Below are 18,966 nucleotides of genomic sequence, written 5' to 3'. Positions count from 1 at the left end.
ATGATCACAGCAAGCCAGTTCATGTCATCTTTTTGGATTTCAGTAGAACTTTCCATACTGGCTCTCACACTATCCTTCTGGACAAAACATCCAGCACACACGTGGATGAACACGTCATGTGATGTGTGAGCAACTGGTTCATGGGTTGGGTTATAGTAAATGGGTGACATCAGACTGGTGACTGTCACTGGTGGGGTTCCACAGGGCTTCATCCTCAGCCCTGTGCTCTTCAACAGCTTCATAAATTAACCTGGACACAGGTTTCAAAGGTATATTAAGTAAGTTTGCACATGATACAAAATGGGAGGCCCTTGTTTGTGGAGTTTGGCGGGAGAAATGCGGCACGCAATATGAGTGATCAGCAAGTCTCAGAAATCTATTGAATAGGCACACATATTTATAACAGTGTTAATAAGGCTAATGCATATTGCAAAAAGCGAGCTCATTATTGGTTAGTTGTTTATCAGTCAACTACGCCTACGTTTACATTCTTGTGTCTACCTTGTTGTGGCTTTTCTTATCGTTTCTTCATTCTTGCTAGCTAACAAACCTCTCCCACAACCTCATATTTCGGCAAGGGCACAGTGACCTTGCCGCATTTGGACACTGATTCCCGACTCTCGTCTCCTTCTTGCTTAACTAACAGTATTATTCCAGCATGACCTTTGTGAGCTAGCTAACTGTCCACAAAACCCTTTACACTTGTTGACTCCCTGTTGACTCCCTTGAGGACAGGGAGGCCCTGCAGAGAGACCTCAAGGAATTTGAGGGCTGGGCAAATACCAGGCATATGAAGTTCAAAAAGGAAAAGTGCCAGATTCTGCACCTGGGGTGGGGCAGCCCTGATAGTATAGACAGACTGGGGAACAAGAGATTGGAGGAAAATGACCTGGGGGTCCTGGTCAGTGACCAGTTGAACAGGAGTCAGCAATGCCTTGGCACCCAGGAGGGCCACCCGTGTCCTGGGGTGCATCAGGCACAGCATCACAGCCAGGCGAGGGAGGGGATTGTCCTGCTCTGGTCTGCACTGGGGCAGCCTCACCTCCAGTGCTGGGAGCAGCTTTGGGTACTTTGGGTACCACAGTATAAGAAAGACATTGAGCTGTTAGAGAGCATCCAAAGAGGGGCAACAGACATGGTGAAGGGCCTTGACGTGAAGCCGAATGAGGAGTGGGTGAGGTCACTTGTTCTGTTCAGCCTGGAGACCTCATTGCAATCTACAACTTCTTCATGAGGGGAAGTGTAGGGGCAGACACTGATCTCTTCACTCACAGCTGCTCAAGTCTGTGTCTGTGGCATCAGTCACTTTACATTGTTTTGTTTTCTATATACTGAATAAATTTTGTTAATTATCAGGGAAGCGAAAATTTTGTAAGACAATTCTAATTTTTTAATATACTTCCTGTTAGATTATATTTAACTGTTCAGAAACCCAGTGCTGCACTATGATTAAAAACTCCACATAATATAGGTGGTATGGAGAAGGTGAATAAAGAATTACTTTCCTTGTCTCCTGCTGTACCAGGAACAGTGGATGTTGAGTGGAACTTGCAAGGATCTCATTCAAAACACCTAAATAGGCACCATGTAATAAGCCGTCTGAACTCTGCCCAAGGACGTTCCGTACTAAAAACGTGTATGAACTCAAGAGTGTGGGGCAGATTGAATCAGCCATTTAACAGAAGTTGCTAAATGCAAACATATCATCTGCAGCATTTGCCTGATTCACAGAAAGTAACTGGAGAGAATTTTGAAAAGTTTGACTGTGTGTTTATACTTTTGTATATTTCTTGCAAAGCATTTACTTTTGACCATTTTTAAAAATGTGTAAGTGTCACCTCCATGGATGTGTTTGTCCTTACATACAGAAACAAGGCATAGTTCCAATATAAAATTAAAAAAATTCTCTTTATGACACAGTTATAATTACACTGCAGTCTTACTATGAGCAACAGCCATGAAGCTAAACACTGGTGGAGTCAGCAGATTTGGGATGATCATAATGGTTGGCAATTTTACTTGTACTTTGAAAATTATTTCTGCATAAGTGATAGAAAAAGTACTTACATACAGAGTTTTCCAGGGAAGCTAAGAGCTATTGATGTGTTAAGTGTGAGCAGCAGTTTGACTGCTGAAGTTTTTCTGGAACTCACAGTTTACGTATCATCTACTTGCAAATGCTTAAAGAGGAATGCTCACTTTTGTTGTAATAAAAGTCATCAAACCACTGTTACATACAGCTTTGTTGAAATGTTTTTAATGTATCACCTATGTTATGTGGGTAGTTTTTTATAAAGCTTTATGGTACTGGTATTTTCAGCTGAGAGAGCTTTTCAAGAAAAGAGGTGGGGTGTGAGAATGTGACACTGTTGCAAGCTTGCAGATCAGTGATTAGTATTAGAAAATAATATGTCAGTTCTTAGAGCTGATTGTTTGATGAGGAAGTACCAGCTACATGTTGGTCCTCGCATAGCTTCTTGTGTATAGCTGCTTTCCTGTAGCCTAATGTTTATACTGGTTGGCCCATAAGCACATATTGAAAGTAAGAGTGACAAATCTATCACTGTAAAGAACTTCAGAATACTTTCTTAAATTTTCTAGTGATGACAAGGTGGACAATACAAGTGGCACTGGGAAAGCTAGTAAACCTTCAGAGATGCTTACACAGAGAAGAAAACGTATCTCCACCATGCCAAATCTTGTCAAACCCAGAGCTGGACCATCATCTGCTCAGTGTTCTGCACCAAAACCGCAGAGGCGAACATCACAGACTTCTGATGGCAGTGCTTCACTTCAGAAGGATTCCTCCCCATCAGAAAAGAGTAATGTTGAAAGCTCTGTAAAGTCTCCTATGCTTCCTGAGAAGAGAACACCTGTGCCACAAGTGCCACAGTTTTCACCACTAAAAAAGTCTGTGAACAAAGAGCAAACTGTTGGTGTAACTACTCAGAAAAATGATGATAGCTTGCAGAAGAATGTACCCGCTCCTCTCAAGGAGAGGCCAACACAGGAGGAAAAGCTACCTGTGAAACCTTCTCATGAGAAAGTCAAACGAGCATGTTCTGACCGTGAAAGGATCCTCAAAGCTCGTAAATTAAGAGAAATGCTTAAAGAAGAGCTGAAGAAAGAGCGGATGGTAAGGCCTCTGTGTTGAGCAATGCTTATGTGTGAAGGGCAAGAGATTTGATTCACTCTGCATACATTATCTCTTTGCAGTAATGTTTTCTGATGATTGTCAGCTGCTTACTGCTAGTCATCTGTCATACCTCATAACTCTCTATGTGTTTATTCTGTTTATAAGTGGTTGCAGCACTTTGTTCCCTAATTTTGTAACAGATTTTACAAGGAATTTCCCAAGTTTTTCTTTGATTAGACTACAAGTCTTTTTGGCATGACACCTGGTTTTATTTTGTAGTCAGCATTCCAGTTTTGAAAGTTTCACAGGTTGCAATACAGCAGGGAGATGTGCTGCAAAAAGCTTGGATTTGGGATATTTTTTTGGTGATATTTTTTCAAGCTGATCCTTGTCAGAGTTCTGTAATTTTGAATAACTTTTAACTTATTTGTGTCAGGTATTGAATGCTTCTGAATGGGTAAGTGGCTTAAGGGTCTGTAATGCCCTTGCTGAGAAAGGGACACTTTTAAGATAATTTTGTTTTGGTTCTTGGGAGTGGTGTGGGTGTGTGTGTGAAAAACAAAATTCCATGGATGGGGTACTTCATAAATAACCAAAAGTAGTAATAATTTGTGAAGTATAAAATATTTTCGGAGTGAATCTAAATGTTTATTGTTTTCTTTTGTTGTATTTTTGGTTTATATGAAAGAAGTTGAAACACAGGCCTCCAGTAATCGAAGGACGTTCTCCACCAGATCGTTCTAAAATGACCATGAGAGACTTAATATACTATCTGCCAGAAAACAATCCTATGAAGTAAGTATGACTTTTTGTCTCTCTCCTTATGTTAAATCACTTTTTGACCTCTATAATACTTAAATATGGTGTATTAGCACAGATGCAGTATTGTTGCAGTGGTAACAAAGGCTTCTAGACTAGCTTCTAGTTTTCTCATCTGCTTAATTCTAGTACAGAAGTGAGAATGGAGCTTAGTGTACTTGTTGAAATACACAAACGTGAGTCTGTCCCTAGTGTTGATTTATCTCTGCAGAAATACAGACTAGTAGAAATTTTTTTTTCCAACTCCCTGCTTGTGAAATTTTTAGTTGTGGCTGTTAGGGATGTTATAATTGCCCACCAGACCCAGGGGACTCAGGAAGCTAGGCATTTCTTCTTCTAGGTGCTGAAGTGCAAAATGCACTGCAAGACCCTAGAGGTGTTTAAATTCCTTGTGGATGAATGTAGCTGCTGCTGCTTCACTCACATATTTCACTAATGCAGCTGACTGTACAGACTGTCACAGACAGAGCAGAGCAAGGCCTTTTTCCTGCAACTACCAAAAGCAGTCACATGAATGGAAATTCAGTTATCCAAGTTCTGGCTTTCAGTAGTAGATGAGTTTTCTGGTATCATCTGTTATCACTTGCTTCTTAATGTTTGTGTGCTTGTGTGTTTTATTTATCACTTCCCTTATTTTTTCTTTTACACTGAATAGTCCCGAAGGAGGTAAAAAGCAAGATGCTGTCATGTTACCTGTATCCATACAATGGATTTCTGCTTGAAATATCTTTTTTTTTTGTCCTTTCTTGTACAAAAAAGGGCAAAATTTTACAAAATTTACTAAGCAGGTGGTTGTGTAATTCAATCTGGATACAAAGAACTGAAAAAAAAGCATTGTGTTTCTTTGTCCATTGCGCACTAAAAGCCAGTTTTGTGGAAGAAAGCAGAAATATATCTGTACAAACAATCATCTCTAGTTTTTTTATACCATTCTAGGTCTTCATTGGTAGAAGAAAGGAGAACAGAAAGAAGTTCTGCACTGAGTCAAATGAAAGAGTAAGTCTTGATGGTGAAGTATAGTCAGAAAGTTTTCTAGCTTAAAAAAACCTGCATTTCTGTGATAATACTAACAGTGGAGGTATATTTTTTTACTGTTCAAATATCACAGTCTAATTTCTAAAAATTGCAAATTTGGCTGGTATGGTGGTTAAAGAACATCTTGCTTTCAATGTTAAGTTTTGCATATTTTCATTTTACAGTAGAAGGAAAAGCAGGTTTCAAAGTTCATGCATTGACTGATTTCTTGATGTGTTGTATTGCTGGGTGGTTCATCTAATTGTTGAATGTCTATTGAATGAGGAACAATTCAAAACACTGAACAATATTTTTACATGCTGTCTTAAAAATTGTAGACAGGAAGAGAAAAGTACTCCTGATCATGAAGAAGAGGAGGAGGAGGAGGAAGAAGAAGAAGAGAATGGGGAAGAGAGTCAGGATGGCCCACTTCTCGTTCCTCGTGTGAAAGTAGCAGAAGATGGTTCAATCATTCTGGATGAAGAGAGGTGACAAATTCTGTGCCTGACTTATGGACAGTACTGCATTGCAGCTCAATTTGTAAATAGAGGACTACTTTGGACTGGGATGAGTATGAGTGTATTTATGTTTGAGAGTTGAGCTACAGTGACTTAGGAAACTGTGCAAGGATGTGGCAAAATACAAACAACAATAGACTGCATCTCTGTAGTGGCATACTTTATGAGAAATGTTTTTGGGGAAGGAGGTAGAGAGGAAGATGACATTTTATTACTGTGAATGAACACTGAAGATTTGTCAAACTTCCAAATGTCTTCTGTTTAGCTGACTCTCTTGCTTCTCATAGTTAACATGTATCTGCTGCCTGTTATTTTGATATCAATATGATTTGCTCTAGCTTTGCTTCTTGCCTGTTGCTGCTTTATTCTTCTGTTAGTGTTTTCAGTAACTTTGCTTAGAATATGATGTTTAAAAAGTAGATTAGAAAATTTCTGAGTTCCCCAAAGGTATTAACGTGAAATTTAGGCCAAGGTTTAAGCATAAAGGTGGCCTGGTAAAAGAATTTGAAAGTATTGTAGAAGGATATTGAGAGGCTGTCATGGTTTCACAAAGTAGATTTCTGAAATGTTAAAAAGTCTTGTTTTTTTTTTTTAAACAGAAAAAGGAAATTTATTTACAGAGGGTGAATAGGGTAGTGTTTTCTTGCTGCATTCTCCTATTAAAGTATGTGTTAGTATAATTATTAATTACACATTAGAAATGCTCACTTTTGGAAAAAAAATTGAATAGCTGTCTTATAAACATCTACTATATGGTTTCTTAGCAATATTTTGAGGTGAGTCTTCTTGTGTGTTTTCTTTCCCAGCTTAACTGTAGAAGTTCTAAGGACAAAAGGTCCATGTATTGTTGAAGAAAATGATCCCATCTTTGAGCGTGGCTCTACAACTACATATTCTAGCTTCAGGAAAAGTTTTTACACAAAACCATGGTCAAATAAAGGTGAATATATTTTTTGTTTCAAGCTTTGAGTCTGAAGAAAAGTTGTGGTTTTCACCTATGCTTTATACTTGACAGTTTTCATCCCCAATGGACTAAATGGATCTACTTACATGTCTCATGTAGTCTCAACCCTCCACACTCTTACAACAGGCAGAGCTGTGGTATTTACTGTGGAAACTGACATTTTTTAAAAAGCCAGTGCCTTTTAATGTGCAGGCTACCTGTGCTTTTTTTCTGCCATGGATGTTTAGATGCTGAGGAAATGCTAGTTTACTTTACCAAGAGCATAATTTTGGATTCTGGTTTACAAATATTTGAGTTCTATATGGTACTTAACTAGGTTCTTCCAGCATGGGCAAGAACAGATTGTATTTCTGTGTGCCCCGATTTCAGTGCAAGTGGACAGCTGTGTTCTTATGCGTGGGTGGGTTGGGTTCTTCTCTGCCCCTGCTGTGAATTGACTATTATCTCTAGGTTTACAACACTGTGCAAGACTTTTTACAATTGGAAATTACTTTTTATCGCTATAGATGGAAAAATTGGCTTCAGAATTCACTGTGGTCTCTTTGGAATGCTCTCTTTTCCTGTTGGTAATGGAGACAGTAGATTTACATTATGTTTTTCTGATTTCTGTTTGTGCTTGTGTCCATAGTAAAAATGGACATAGACAGTTTGGGGTTGGTTACCTTTGATTTACTAGCTTTAGAAAGCACACTCCACATTCTTCAGTTTTCCGATAGTTTAGACAATTCTTTCTGTTGATAGTTCATTCAGCAAATGTTATTAGAGGGACTTAGGTAAAATAACAAACATGCTCTATACATACTCCTCTGGACTTGCAGCTGCAGTAGGCATTCTCAAAGTTACTGATCTTATGACATTAAGTTTGCAAGTTGTTTTTATTTCTGATAGCAAGAAGGATGGCTTAGTAAATATTTAAGTGTGTGTAATTTTGTCTTTCTTTTCTCTTCTAGAAACAGACATGTTCTTTTTAGCTATCAGTATGGTAGGAACAGACTTCTCCTTGATTGGGCGGCTGTTTCCTCACAGAGCCAGAGCAGAAATTAAGGTAAAAATTAAAGCATTCAATAAAGAAATTAAACATCTGGATTTACTCTTCTTTTTCTTATTTGCATTCCTGTGCTTCCTCTACTAGTGTTGATAATTTTGGTGCAAATTTTCTCTACAGTAGTGCTTGTTTTCTGTTTCAAGAAGTTGTAAGTGTCTGAAACATTAAAATGCTGGTTGAATTTCAGTGAATGTATCTAGTAAATGTAGCATCCTTATACACACTTCGTTTAGTTAAAGAATGCTGATAAGCCTAAATGGCTGTTTGGCGAGGGGCTTCTGTGTTACCTTTTTTGTTGTACACAGCTGGGAAAGTCTTTGGTATTTCAAACCTTGCTCAGATTAAAAGTCAGGAAAAGGTGTAGAAAATAATAAAAAACGTATCACTGGTGATAAGCTGTGGTAACAGATTTTATATTTAAAAATTAGTTGCAAACTTGTGTTCTGTGGATATGCATGTGAATTTTAACAACTGTAGTTGGTTTGTTGCACTGAAGGCTTAGCTTGTGCTGCCATTTTGTACAACATATTGTTGCATTTCTTGCTTAATGATAAACACAACTGTGCATTTGCTTTTAGAACAAGTTCAAACGTGAGGAAAAAGCTAATGGATGGAGAATAGACAAAGCTTTCAGTAAGTAAATATTCCCTACCCTACAATGGGTCATTAAATGGTGGTCATCTATTCTGATGGTAATTTCTGTGCTTTGCCTTGTTTGAATTACTTACAAGAAAGTTTTTGCTCATAGATGAATCCAGAAGCTGTGAAATCTTAGGTTTTGATAACAAGCATAGTTCACAACAATGATCTTTAGGTTTGTTTTCTATCTTTTCTGGATGTCTGCTAAATGAGATTAATATTCTGCTAAATAAGATTAATGTAAACTTTCTTCTGTATATTCAGTGAAAGATAATTGTTCTTCTTAATGGGAATTTCTAGCACAGTTATTTATTGTAAACTGCTTTGAGACTCCTTAAAGACTTTCTTTGCTGGGGGAATGAGTTACATATGTCCTACAGCAAGTAGTATGTTCATATGTTATTTGGTACTATGGTATAGTTTGTGTATTTGTCAGTCCTTAAATTTGCTGAAGTACTTACTTACTTTTATAACTTGTTTTTTAAAACCAAACTACCATAGTCCAGTCACCTTTATGTCAACTTCAGCCCCTGCTTAGGTGATATAGAAAATACTTCCAAAAACTCTGTATTTAAATGTATATGACCTTTGCTTTTTATTATTATGTCATGTATCACTGATTATTTTACAAAGATGAAACTTGAAAAAATAATCAACTTTGAAATCTGTTCTATTTCTTTGCTTTAATCTTACAGAAGAAAAACGACCCTTTGATTTTGAATTCTTTGCCCAGCTTCTTGAGAAGGTCTTAGCTGATGAGGGAAAGAGGAAGCAAAAGACTGTTAAAAGCCAGAAGCCAAAAGAAAAAAAGTCTCCAAGGCCACAGAAGAAGTCAAAAGGTATATTAAAAATGTGCTTGAGATGGCATTACAGAGCAGTGGTCAGTAATGTGTTGCTAGCAGAGGAAAAATTACATAGGGCATCACATTTTCCTTCCCTGTTGTAGTCAGGACAAGAAGATCTTAGCTTCATGGTGGAACATTTTCAGGTGTAGTTTACTGATGTACAGGATGGTAGTAATTAGTAACAGAGCAGAAACATGATACCATGGTGAAAATTGTGTTCTTCCACAATCTGAAGTGCTGATACTCTCATTTACCAGTTGATAAGTATCTCCGTGAGTTGCTAATGAATCCACTTGTAGAATTTTTGGGCCAAAATCACATTTTTGGCAAACTCTTCTGTGATGAAAGTTTTCTTGCATTTTAAATCCTCTTCTTTTAAGGGTTCTGTTTCTCTTTTGGTAGTAGTTTAATTTCCTCAGTCTGAGCAGTATGATTATTTTCAGAGAACGATGTAAAAGTTGATTTATCTTTCTGGTCTGTTCAAAATAAAGATTATGTTTAATTACTGTTGATCACCACTGTGTTTTACTACCTCAGTATCTGGGAAAGGAGCTTTGACATATGTGCTTTAATTAAAAGCAGTTATACTGATACCATTTCATACATTTCTTGCTACTTTTGTGGCACTGTTCACTTGTTTGTTCCACAAGGACCTATCCTTTTGTAAGTGGTATTGTGAAACAAACAAGTGAACATCTTTTTAAAAGGGATGTTAGCTAGGAAACAAGATCTCTTAAAATTGAACTAGTTGCTGCTTTTCTATACCCTTGGTTTTGGATGTGACTAAGTAAAATATCCCATGTATTAGGACTCAAAACCATGTAGAGAAATCTTGTTTCTACACTTTAGTGGTAGATTAAAGGCATGCCTGCATAAAGCAATGTGAGTATGCTTTTCTACCTCTCTTGCATTTTGGAGTTCTTAATTACAGATAAATTAGTTCATTTCAGATGAATAAAAAGGGAATGAAAGGTTCTGGTGGTTAAATAGAGGATAAAGACAAAATGTCCTTAAAGTTGGGGGGAGGAAAATTCTACTAACTCATGAAACCCAGAAAATAACTTGTTAAATATTAGCTAGATAATATTTCAGCTTCCTTATGTAAGCTGGAAGGATCAATTCTTAAACATTTGTTTATGAAAAATTGCTTTTGTATGACATACATTCTGTTACCCTGATCACCTATTTCTGCAGACATAAAAAAATTCTTTACAGGAGTAGCAATGTCTTTTTTTCCTGAATCCAAATGTGGCTGCATCAACTGCAAAAAAGCACAGGGACAATAACGCTTACTAAATTTGCTTTACATCCCATATTGACTTTACCTTGTTGAAGTGTTGTTCCATGTGCAGAGTGCGTTTTGTATTAAATGCTGACGCTTTTCTGGCAAGTCAGTGACTGATGTTCCCCAGTCCTGCTCGTACAGCTGGCAGTGTATTGGCAGTGATACATGAGTACAGAAATGTTTTTAGTAGAAATGCCTTTGCTGTTTGTGGCTCCTAGTACTCTACCAGTCTATTGACCAAGAACCGTATTGTGTCATTAGCAAAAGCTGCCAGCACAGAAGCTGCTAATAATCAAGATGAACTTCAGGAAGCTGGAATTTCTGATGCAGAAACAGAAGCAGATGGTGTGACAGCTGAGAAAGAAAATGAGGAATCTTTGGGCATTTCTGAACAGGCAGAAGAAGAGGTTGCATTAGAGCCAGCATTAGCAAAAAAGAAGAGAAAGAGGAAGAGAAAAGGTGATCTTGAAGAGGAAGTGGAGAATATTCCTAAAGAAGTGCCTGTTCCTTCAAAAACTGCTGAAGAAGGGAAGTCCTCTAATAAAAGTAAGATGCAAAAATGCTCACTTTCAAATGTTCAAATAGAAATTTTATAGAAAGTCATTGCTAATGTTAAAGTCAGATTTTGGTCTTTGATTTATGTTGCCGGTCTGCCTTGTGGGAGGTTGTGGAGTGATGTATTTTAAAATCAGCTTTCATTCTAAATCTAAAGATACTTTGTTTTAAATGAGAATAGTTCTCTTAAATCTTAATACTTACACCATTTCTGGTGGGATTTTAGTCTTATATTAATTCTTCTTCACTGTAGATAGGATTTGATTACTGGAATTCCAGAATGTTCCCAGAATGTCCAAACTGATTTAATTCTTATTAATTATCAGGGAAAAAAGTGATACATGATGCAAGCAGTGATGGTGATATCACCTGTGGAGAAGAAGTGGATTGTGCTATTGAAGGAAAGCAAAGTGAGACTGCTGTTACAGAGGAAGAGAGATCAGAATCCTGTTCACCAGTGAATAACCAAATGGAGAGAGAAGGTGGTGTCAATTTATGCAGGTAATGCCTATAATGGAAAGCTTAGGCAAAAAAAAATAGCTTAAAGTTTTAATATTGGTTTTATTTATTCATGATTGCCACCATTTAACTGCCACAGAATATGCAAGTTTCTGAGAACTGTCCTGGGGTTTAGTAAGCTGTTTATGATTTATATACTCAAAATATTGGCTGCCCTAATTGGCTGCCCTTGCAAAATTAATGTACATAATTACTAAAGTAATTTCCAAAAGTTATATCATTTTTTAAGAGTGTTTAGGAAGACGATTGTTTATCCTAACTTCTAATATTTCTCTAGAAGCAGGGGTTGATAATGTTGCTAAGTTGAGTTACTATATGCTTGAAATTTTTATCTGTAATAAAATTATTCTTGTGGAAAAGGAATGATGCTTAGATTTTATTTATGGAGAATTTGGGTGAGATCCAAGCTGTTGGGTTCAATTTTGGGCATACTTTTACTAAAAAAGATTGTTTATTACTAAACGCTTGTTTATTAAACTCATTATATGTGAAAGTAGCGAATTGAAAAGTTCATTATGATACTGTGAGTGCTGCTTCAGAATTTTGTGTGTTAATTTGTTGTATTCAGTTGCATTGTAATGTTTGTTATTTTATACATATTCCCGAAACTTCCATTTTCTTTTGTAGTTCATTAGAAGCATAGGAAGGGACAGTAACTTGCCTTTGGACTCAACCTAGATTGTTATGAAAGATTATAGGAAAAAAACACTGGCATGCCGTTGTTTGTGTTAAAGTTTATTTTCTTAAAAACAATCAGTCTAGAATAATCAGATGAGATTTTTACATCATCTTATAATTGCAGTGCAAAAGTACAAAAGTTGTTTTAAAGCTCTGCGAGTATTATTATTCTGCAAAAATACAAAAAATTAGTCTGCAAAAATAGTCTGCAAATATTATTAAAATTTCATGACATTCTCTGAAACATGGGTAGTTATTTAGTGTCAAAATTGAGGCGTTTTTTGTGCAACTTCTCTGTCTGTAAGCAGAAACCGTTTTTTCCTACAAGTACACTAATATTCCTGTATGCTTTTATTTATTTCAGCCTTGAAGATAGCAATGATGTTATACTAGAAGCAGAACCTGCTAAATTGAGAACCAGAGATGCTAGAGATAATGCATCACAGGAAAGCCAGATTCCAGAGTTACCAGTTTCAAATATTAGAAGCAAGGAATCAGGATGTGTAGAAACTACAGAATCAAAGGTATTACTATTTTTCTGTGTAGTTCATCTCAAGATCTTGCCCTTGGTCATTAAAAGTGTTTTGTAAATCAAAGCCATTTTTGGATTGGTTTTGGGATATTTTCACCATCAAGTGAAAAACAATCAACAGGCCTGAGAAAACCATCAAAATTGAAATACTGTCATTTCTTGTGGACTTAATGGGCTGTCCCTTAACCTGAATGTATTCAAAGAGTATACTGTGCATGCCTGACTTACTTCATAGATAATTTACACAGCTGAACAGTTTAATCATTCAAAAGTGAATGACTGCTATATGAATAGCTAGGCCTAGGAGCAGGATTTTGCTGGCATGTGCTTACTGGTACAGTATTGGAAACTGATTTGAGTGGAACGCACATTGAGTTGTTTGTGCTGCTCCATGAATGATCTAGATAACGGAGCAGAGAACCTCATCAAGTTTACAGATTAGACAGATCTAGAAGGAATTGCTTCCCAAGGACAAGGCATGCAAAGGTTAATTCTTAAGGATTTATTTTACTTCTCATTATGCTGCTCTGATTTTTTTAGTAATAAATTCATGTTGTATTTCTAAGTTGAGCCTGTTTTGCCTCTGATGGTATTTAGTGAGTGATCTCTCTCCTGGTCCTTGTCTCGAGCTGTGAACCCTGCATTAAATTTTCTCTTGTCTGTCCAGCTGCAGAGAGGAGTGAGTGAGCAGCTTTGGTGGGCACCTGGCCCAGGTTAGCCCACTACACTTGATCGGGGGGTTGGACCAGCGGACATCTAGCAGACCCTTCCTCTCTCAACCACTGTGGCAATCTTGTTACTGCTTTTTGTTACATTACAGTAAAAGATCGTCTTAAGTTTATTGTTTCTTCTCTACAACATTTCTCCCTCAGAGTGAAGATACCCATCACTCACAAGAACCAGATGGAAAGCAGAGTGCATCAGAATGTGGTTCACAGTCTGAAATCATGTAAGTAGAATTATTTTACTTTGAGGTGGCACTTGAACTAAACCTGTATCTACTCAATTTGAAGATAATTCCAATTGACCATAGCAGGTTGAACCAGTCAGGAGATGGTGATGACTTTTTTCCATATTCAGTGAAGCTTTTTGGTAGAAATTTTGATTACTCAGTAGCAATGCATTAGCCAAGATCTGAATGGTAGATAGGAATAGGGAGAAAGACTTAGCTCAACTTTGAGGAAAAAACCCTAGCCTTTCTACAGCCAGCAAGAGCAAGAGAATTATGAAATTCTGCCACATTTTGGGTAAAGCTTGGCTGTGAAATTTAATTTTTGTTTTTTTAGTAAAAGGGCCTCATTGAATTCATAGACATTTGTGGTTGTCCATCAGAGATTATTAGCTGTACATGTCATGTGTATGGTGTATTTATTTTTTCCTATTTGGAAACTGTTCCTCTTAGGAACTTGGTGGAAGCTTCTAAGATAAAAGATACTCCAAAATGTCTGTCTTATCTGTACTCCTTTATGAAATTAATTTTGGTGACTGTTTCTTACACTGAGAAATGATATTTGAAGTAGTCTGTGCCTAAGATTTCCATTTTTGCATGATCATCACCTTCTTATTTCATGATACAGTTTTCTAAAGGTGATTTAGATATGGGGTACTAGTTAATGCTAAGTTGGTTTTCATACTTCTATCTTTCCCTTTTTGAAGGGCAGCTCACTCTTATTATAAAGACTGTCAAAGCTTTATTTATCCTGTTCTAGGGAGAATATAAGAAAAGGTAGTAGTTCCCAATCTGAAGATTATTATAAGATGTAGGGCTGTGTCAGTGTGTGAATCCCAGGACATGCCATTGCAGTGGTTAAGGACAAAGAAAGTGACGTACGTACCTTAAAGTATTTTGAAATAGATTCCACTGAAAGCCAGCAAAGTTAAGGTTTATTTGATGCTCTTTTCATAACTTTGTAGCATGTCTTTTAATATCAGAAAGATGCAATAGGGGTTTTTTTTCTGTTTATTGTCTTGCTACATGCAATGTCTTGACCCATGCGGTCTGTGATGCTCTTGAGGTACATCTTGAACCATATAAGACTTCAAGTTTCTCTTTGGTAATAATGTATACCACCTTTCTTTATATCTTAAGGAAAAGTGAAAAGTCATCAGACAGAAGGCGCTTGCAAAGACCTAAACCCAATTTAGTGAGGTCATCTGGAAGGAGGGAGACAGCAACACAAGACAAAATGGAAGCCAAAACTTGTTCTCCAGCCCTTGCAAATGCAGGTGAAAAGGTCAGAAAGAGGAGTGTTACTTATTATGTTGTTCTTGATGCTGCATCTCTTTTGCTCAATGGGGATACTGTGGGCCAGCCACAGAAATAATGTTTTAGGAACTGCTACTATGATACCTGCACACTTGTCTAAGACTAATATTCCTTGCCTCTATTCCAGTGCTCTGAAGAGGAGAGTAGAAGAAACAAAAATGAAGCCACAGAAGTAGAGAACAGCAATTTGGATACTGCATCTCAGTAAGTATTGAGATCACTTTTCCAGTCTCCTGGTATGAGCTGACTATAACTGTTAATCTATTCCATATAGTTCTCCTTGAAAAAGATAGCAATAGCTGTAAAGCTTTACTGTAAATTTCAAAATTGACTTTAGCATTTTTTTGGATGATATCAGGTGTTACTAAGATAGAAAGTATATACTTCGTTTCTGGAAAGCATTGAAGTACCAGCAATGCCTGTAATTTGAGAGGGGGAGGGTGATAACTGTGGCTTTGCTTTCCTGCCAGCCTCAGTTACCAGGTAATGGCTCTGCTTCTGGCACTTGCAGAAGCAGCTGTAGTATGAAATCTAGTTAAATTCCTCACCTGTGTGACAAATTAATCTCTTTTTAATACATAGATAAATTGAGTTTTCATGCATTGTAAGACTAAAAAAAAGCTCGTTTCTTGTACAGCAACTTGCATAAGTTTGGGCAAATCTTTCTGAATACAACCAAATTCAAGTAAAGAAATCTGTGCAAGATTGTGCGGTATTGATAGGCTTGAATATTATGTAATAAATGTCACTATTGTGAATCCTTTGTGCAGAGAATCTGAAAAAACTGCAATTGTAAAGACAATAGGTAGAGGATTTCGACAGAGATTTAAACCTAATGTTACAAGAGCATCTGGAAGGAAAGAAGAGCCTGAAAAAGATAAAGGAAATGATAAAATATCCCATCTACAGTCTAAGGGGGAAACTGAGAAGGTATTTAATAAAGTAACAACTGTAGATAATAAGCTGCTGGATACAACAGTAATGTTATCTTTTTTTTTTCTTTACTTTTTTTGCTCCTGAGCATGAACAGGAATTAGCCACTTACTTAACCTGCTTTCAGTGATAGCTTGGTATAGCTTAGTAACCTCAGCTATGGTGAGAGGTTGTTATACAAACAGTAGATACCAATAGTCTTTCATGTCCTGCAGCAAATACAACTTCAGGTGTTTGCTGTAGTTTTTACTGCACCTGTCTGACTGAGAAATTTATCCTGTAATTGTTTGTGTGTCATAAGCAATCTATTTTGTCTCCTCTTATGAACCGTTACTTGGTCAGTTAGGTGATGGTGTATTTAATGAATGTAAGACAGTTCATGTCATAATGCTCTGTTTTTGTTCAGAATAATGACCAAGGTAATAGATCTGATGGTACCAGTGAAGATACTGCAGAAAAAGATGACAAAGTCCTGGAGACAATGTCTCAGTAAGTATAAGAAAAATAAGAAGATAAGCACTGCTGTCCTGCAATTTACCATTCTTGTCACTTCTGGTAGTATTTTGTAGTGTGGTAATTATAGAAGTTTTTGAAGAAACTTCTGCACTACAGAAATTGAGGGGAAAATAGGAATCTTCATTAATTTATGAAACATATATTAAGCATTTTCATTTTTAAAGTTGTACTTTTAAATTATAAGTCAGTCATGGTAAATGTAGAAAAGCTGAAAATTTAGTCCCTCAAAAAATAAACAAGCCTTAGCTACTCACTTTTAATGCTAAAATGTATCCATTCCAGTGGTTAAGTATTTAAATAATAGAATTAAATGTTCTTAAAGTGTAGTTAAGTGTTAGATGTCAAATAAGAGAAGAAAAAACTCAATGTGTGGACAGTATAATGCATATGTTTATTAAGTGTTGTGTTTTTCTTCAGTGAAGTGGTGGCTGTAGTGTAAAAGGAATAATATGTTTTATAGAGGAGATTGTAAAAAATAAAAACTGGAAAAAGCCAACTTTCCCCCAAATACTCCCCAACAAAAAAAATCCCAAAACAACCAAAACGAGAAATAAAAATCCAAAACCTCAAGCTTGTCTTTTGAAGGGAGATAGTTGAAGAGGATTGGTGGGGATAAATTGGGTGTGATAATCTGCCAGAAAAAAATTTCAGTTACTGCTTTCATTAACCTGCTCTGTGACTTGATGCTCAGTGTAAAAAGTTGTAGAAGAATCTGACCATTCTAGTAACGCACTACTGATACTTTTACATTAATAAGATAAAAAAGTTACTTATGTAGTTTCTGAACTCACTAAAGAAAAACTCTGAATATTTACATATTTTTAAACTCCTTATTATATTAGGTCCATCTAGACTAGATAGGAATACAAAGAGGTCCATTATGGATCAGAAAGGTCTCTCTAGTGTGATACACTGTCACCAGTGGGAAGAGGAAAATAGCAGGGCACCATAAGTTTAAACTCTCAGTCCCTAGTAGATACATTTCCAATTTTATCCTTTCAGGAGCCTAGTAATACATTTTAGGTAAGTGTATGTTAATAACTATTTAAAAGAAAGGGGGAAAAAAGCACCTGTTCTCCAAGTCTTCCCACTTTCAGATGTGGTATGTACTTCAGGGATCATATATGTTTTTCCAGGTCTAATGAAACAGCTGGTTTAAAAGAAGATACCAAACGGATTGTGTTGAATCAAACAGCTCTAAAAAGAGGTAGAATACAGAGACCAAAACCAAATCTAGGAAGAACTGTTGCAAGGCGAAAAGAACTGATAGATGAAAAAGATCCTGAAGAGGAGACAACTGAAGGTGAAGAAGCAGTAAAAGGTGTCACACGCCATCAAGATGAAAACAATGATCCCTGCCTTAGAAGTGTAAGTTTCTTGAGCAACTGCTTATGCACGATGTCGCCTTGATTTTGTAAGACTTTGTTAAGCCTTCTGATGTTTGTATTCTTTCAACAAACTTTCTCACACACAGTTCTGTAAATAACCTATGTTTTGCATTCTTTCATGGAGGTGGAGAGAATTGATGGACCCTTGGTCTGTCCAGTGGCATTGGAGAGGCGGCACTGTCACCCTCCAATCCACTGTCACCTTTGGAAAACTATAAATGTTAGAGTCAGAAAATAAAGTTCTTCTTCTTCTTTTTGTTCCCCTCGAGAGCAGCAGTGTCTGTGTCATCATTTCGTGTCTTATCACAACACACGCTGTTTTGTTGGGTCCTTAATAGAAGCCTTGGTACAAAGACCTAGGTACATACTACATAATTTGTAGGGATAGGCTTTGCATGCTTTATTTATTATTTCAGAAAAAAATAAATTTACAGTAACAAAATTTCCTCATTTTTGCACTTGGGTTCTGTTTTCCATGGTGTTAGGTTTAAGCACAGTCAGCAACCAAGTACCAGCTCACTTGCTCACTGCCTCACCAGCAGTACTGGAGACAGAACTGGAAGGGTAAAAGCTGGAAAACAGGGGCTGAGATCCCCTGAGTGCTGGTTAACCCTGAATAAGGTTTAGTAGGGAAAGCAGAAGCTATACTCATGTGCAGAGCATAACCAGAAACTCTTCTACTACTTCCCATGAACAGGCAGGGTTCAGTCACCTCCAGGAGAGCTGGGCTTCATCACACTTAATGATTACTTGGAAGACAAAAGCCATTTCCCCCCACTTTGTATACTGAGCTACCTGTCCATGCCTCAGCAGGACATGGAATATCCCTTTGGTCAGTTTGGGTTACCTATCCTGACTGTGTCCCCACCCATCCTTCCATGCCCCTCCAGCTTCCTCTCCAGCTTGGCAATATGAAAAGCAGAAAAGGCCTTGGCTCTGTGTAAGCCCTGCTCAGCAATAATTAAAACATCTCTGTATTATCAGCCTTGTGTGCAGCATAAACCCAAACCACAGCCCCATACTTAACACTGTGAAGAAAGCTAACTGCCCTAGTCAAAACCAGCATACATGGAAATGGAATATATCTGACTTGGTTGTATTGTGATACCAGATCTGAAAAGAGAAATGCAAAGAAAGAATGCCTCAGAAGATGAACCACTTAAAAGAGAAAGTATAAATATATTTTACTTTTATAGTAGCCACTGATATTAGTTGGATGATAAGAAGAAAGAGAAATCTTAGTGTTTCTGTAGAAAATATTTAAACTTTCTCATTTTCCTCCTGCTCTACTAGAAGAGAGGTGGAGTAAATATT

At 37.0% G+C, this 18,966-nt stretch overlaps 1 protein-coding gene across 2 annotated transcripts in view; it reads left to right on the top strand.

The window, feature by feature from the left end:
• Nucleotides 1-18,966, top strand: part of BDP1 (B double prime 1, subunit of RNA polymerase III transcription initiation factor IIIB) — a 51,367-nt gene that overhangs the window by 2,166 nt on the left and 30,235 nt on the right. For both annotated transcript variants that reach the window (XM_041398143.1, XM_041398142.1), the window contains exons 2-18: nt 2,602-3,136; nt 3,825-3,931; nt 4,892-4,951; nt 5,308-5,457; nt 6,294-6,427; nt 7,402-7,496; nt 8,075-8,129; nt 8,831-8,974; nt 10,527-10,811; nt 11,147-11,321; nt 12,382-12,541; nt 13,422-13,498; nt 14,639-14,783; nt 14,943-15,019; nt 15,586-15,745; nt 16,155-16,237; nt 17,401-17,632. In XM_041398143.1, coding sequence (XP_041254077.1) covers nt 2,602-3,136; nt 3,825-3,931; nt 4,892-4,951; nt 5,308-5,457; nt 6,294-6,427; nt 7,402-7,496; nt 8,075-8,129; nt 8,831-8,974; nt 10,527-10,811; nt 11,147-11,321; nt 12,382-12,541; nt 13,422-13,498; nt 14,639-14,783; nt 14,943-15,019; nt 15,586-15,745; nt 16,155-16,237; nt 17,401-17,632 — 2,674 coding nt within the window. The remainder of the gene's footprint in view (nt 1-2,601; nt 3,137-3,824; nt 3,932-4,891; nt 4,952-5,307; nt 5,458-6,293; nt 6,428-7,401; nt 7,497-8,074; nt 8,130-8,830; nt 8,975-10,526; nt 10,812-11,146; nt 11,322-12,381; nt 12,542-13,421; nt 13,499-14,638; nt 14,784-14,942; nt 15,020-15,585; nt 15,746-16,154; nt 16,238-17,400; nt 17,633-18,966) is intronic.

Source organism: Onychostruthus taczanowskii, unplaced genomic scaffold, assembly GCF_017590055.1.
Source record: "Onychostruthus taczanowskii isolate IOZ18803 unplaced genomic scaffold, ASM1759005v1 scaffold141, whole genome shotgun sequence".
NCBI classification, from domain to species: Eukaryota; Metazoa; Chordata; class Aves; order Passeriformes; family Passeridae; genus Onychostruthus; species Onychostruthus taczanowskii.
The sequence above is the reverse complement of the archived record's forward strand: the minus strand, read 5'-3'. Positions and strand labels throughout refer to the sequence as shown.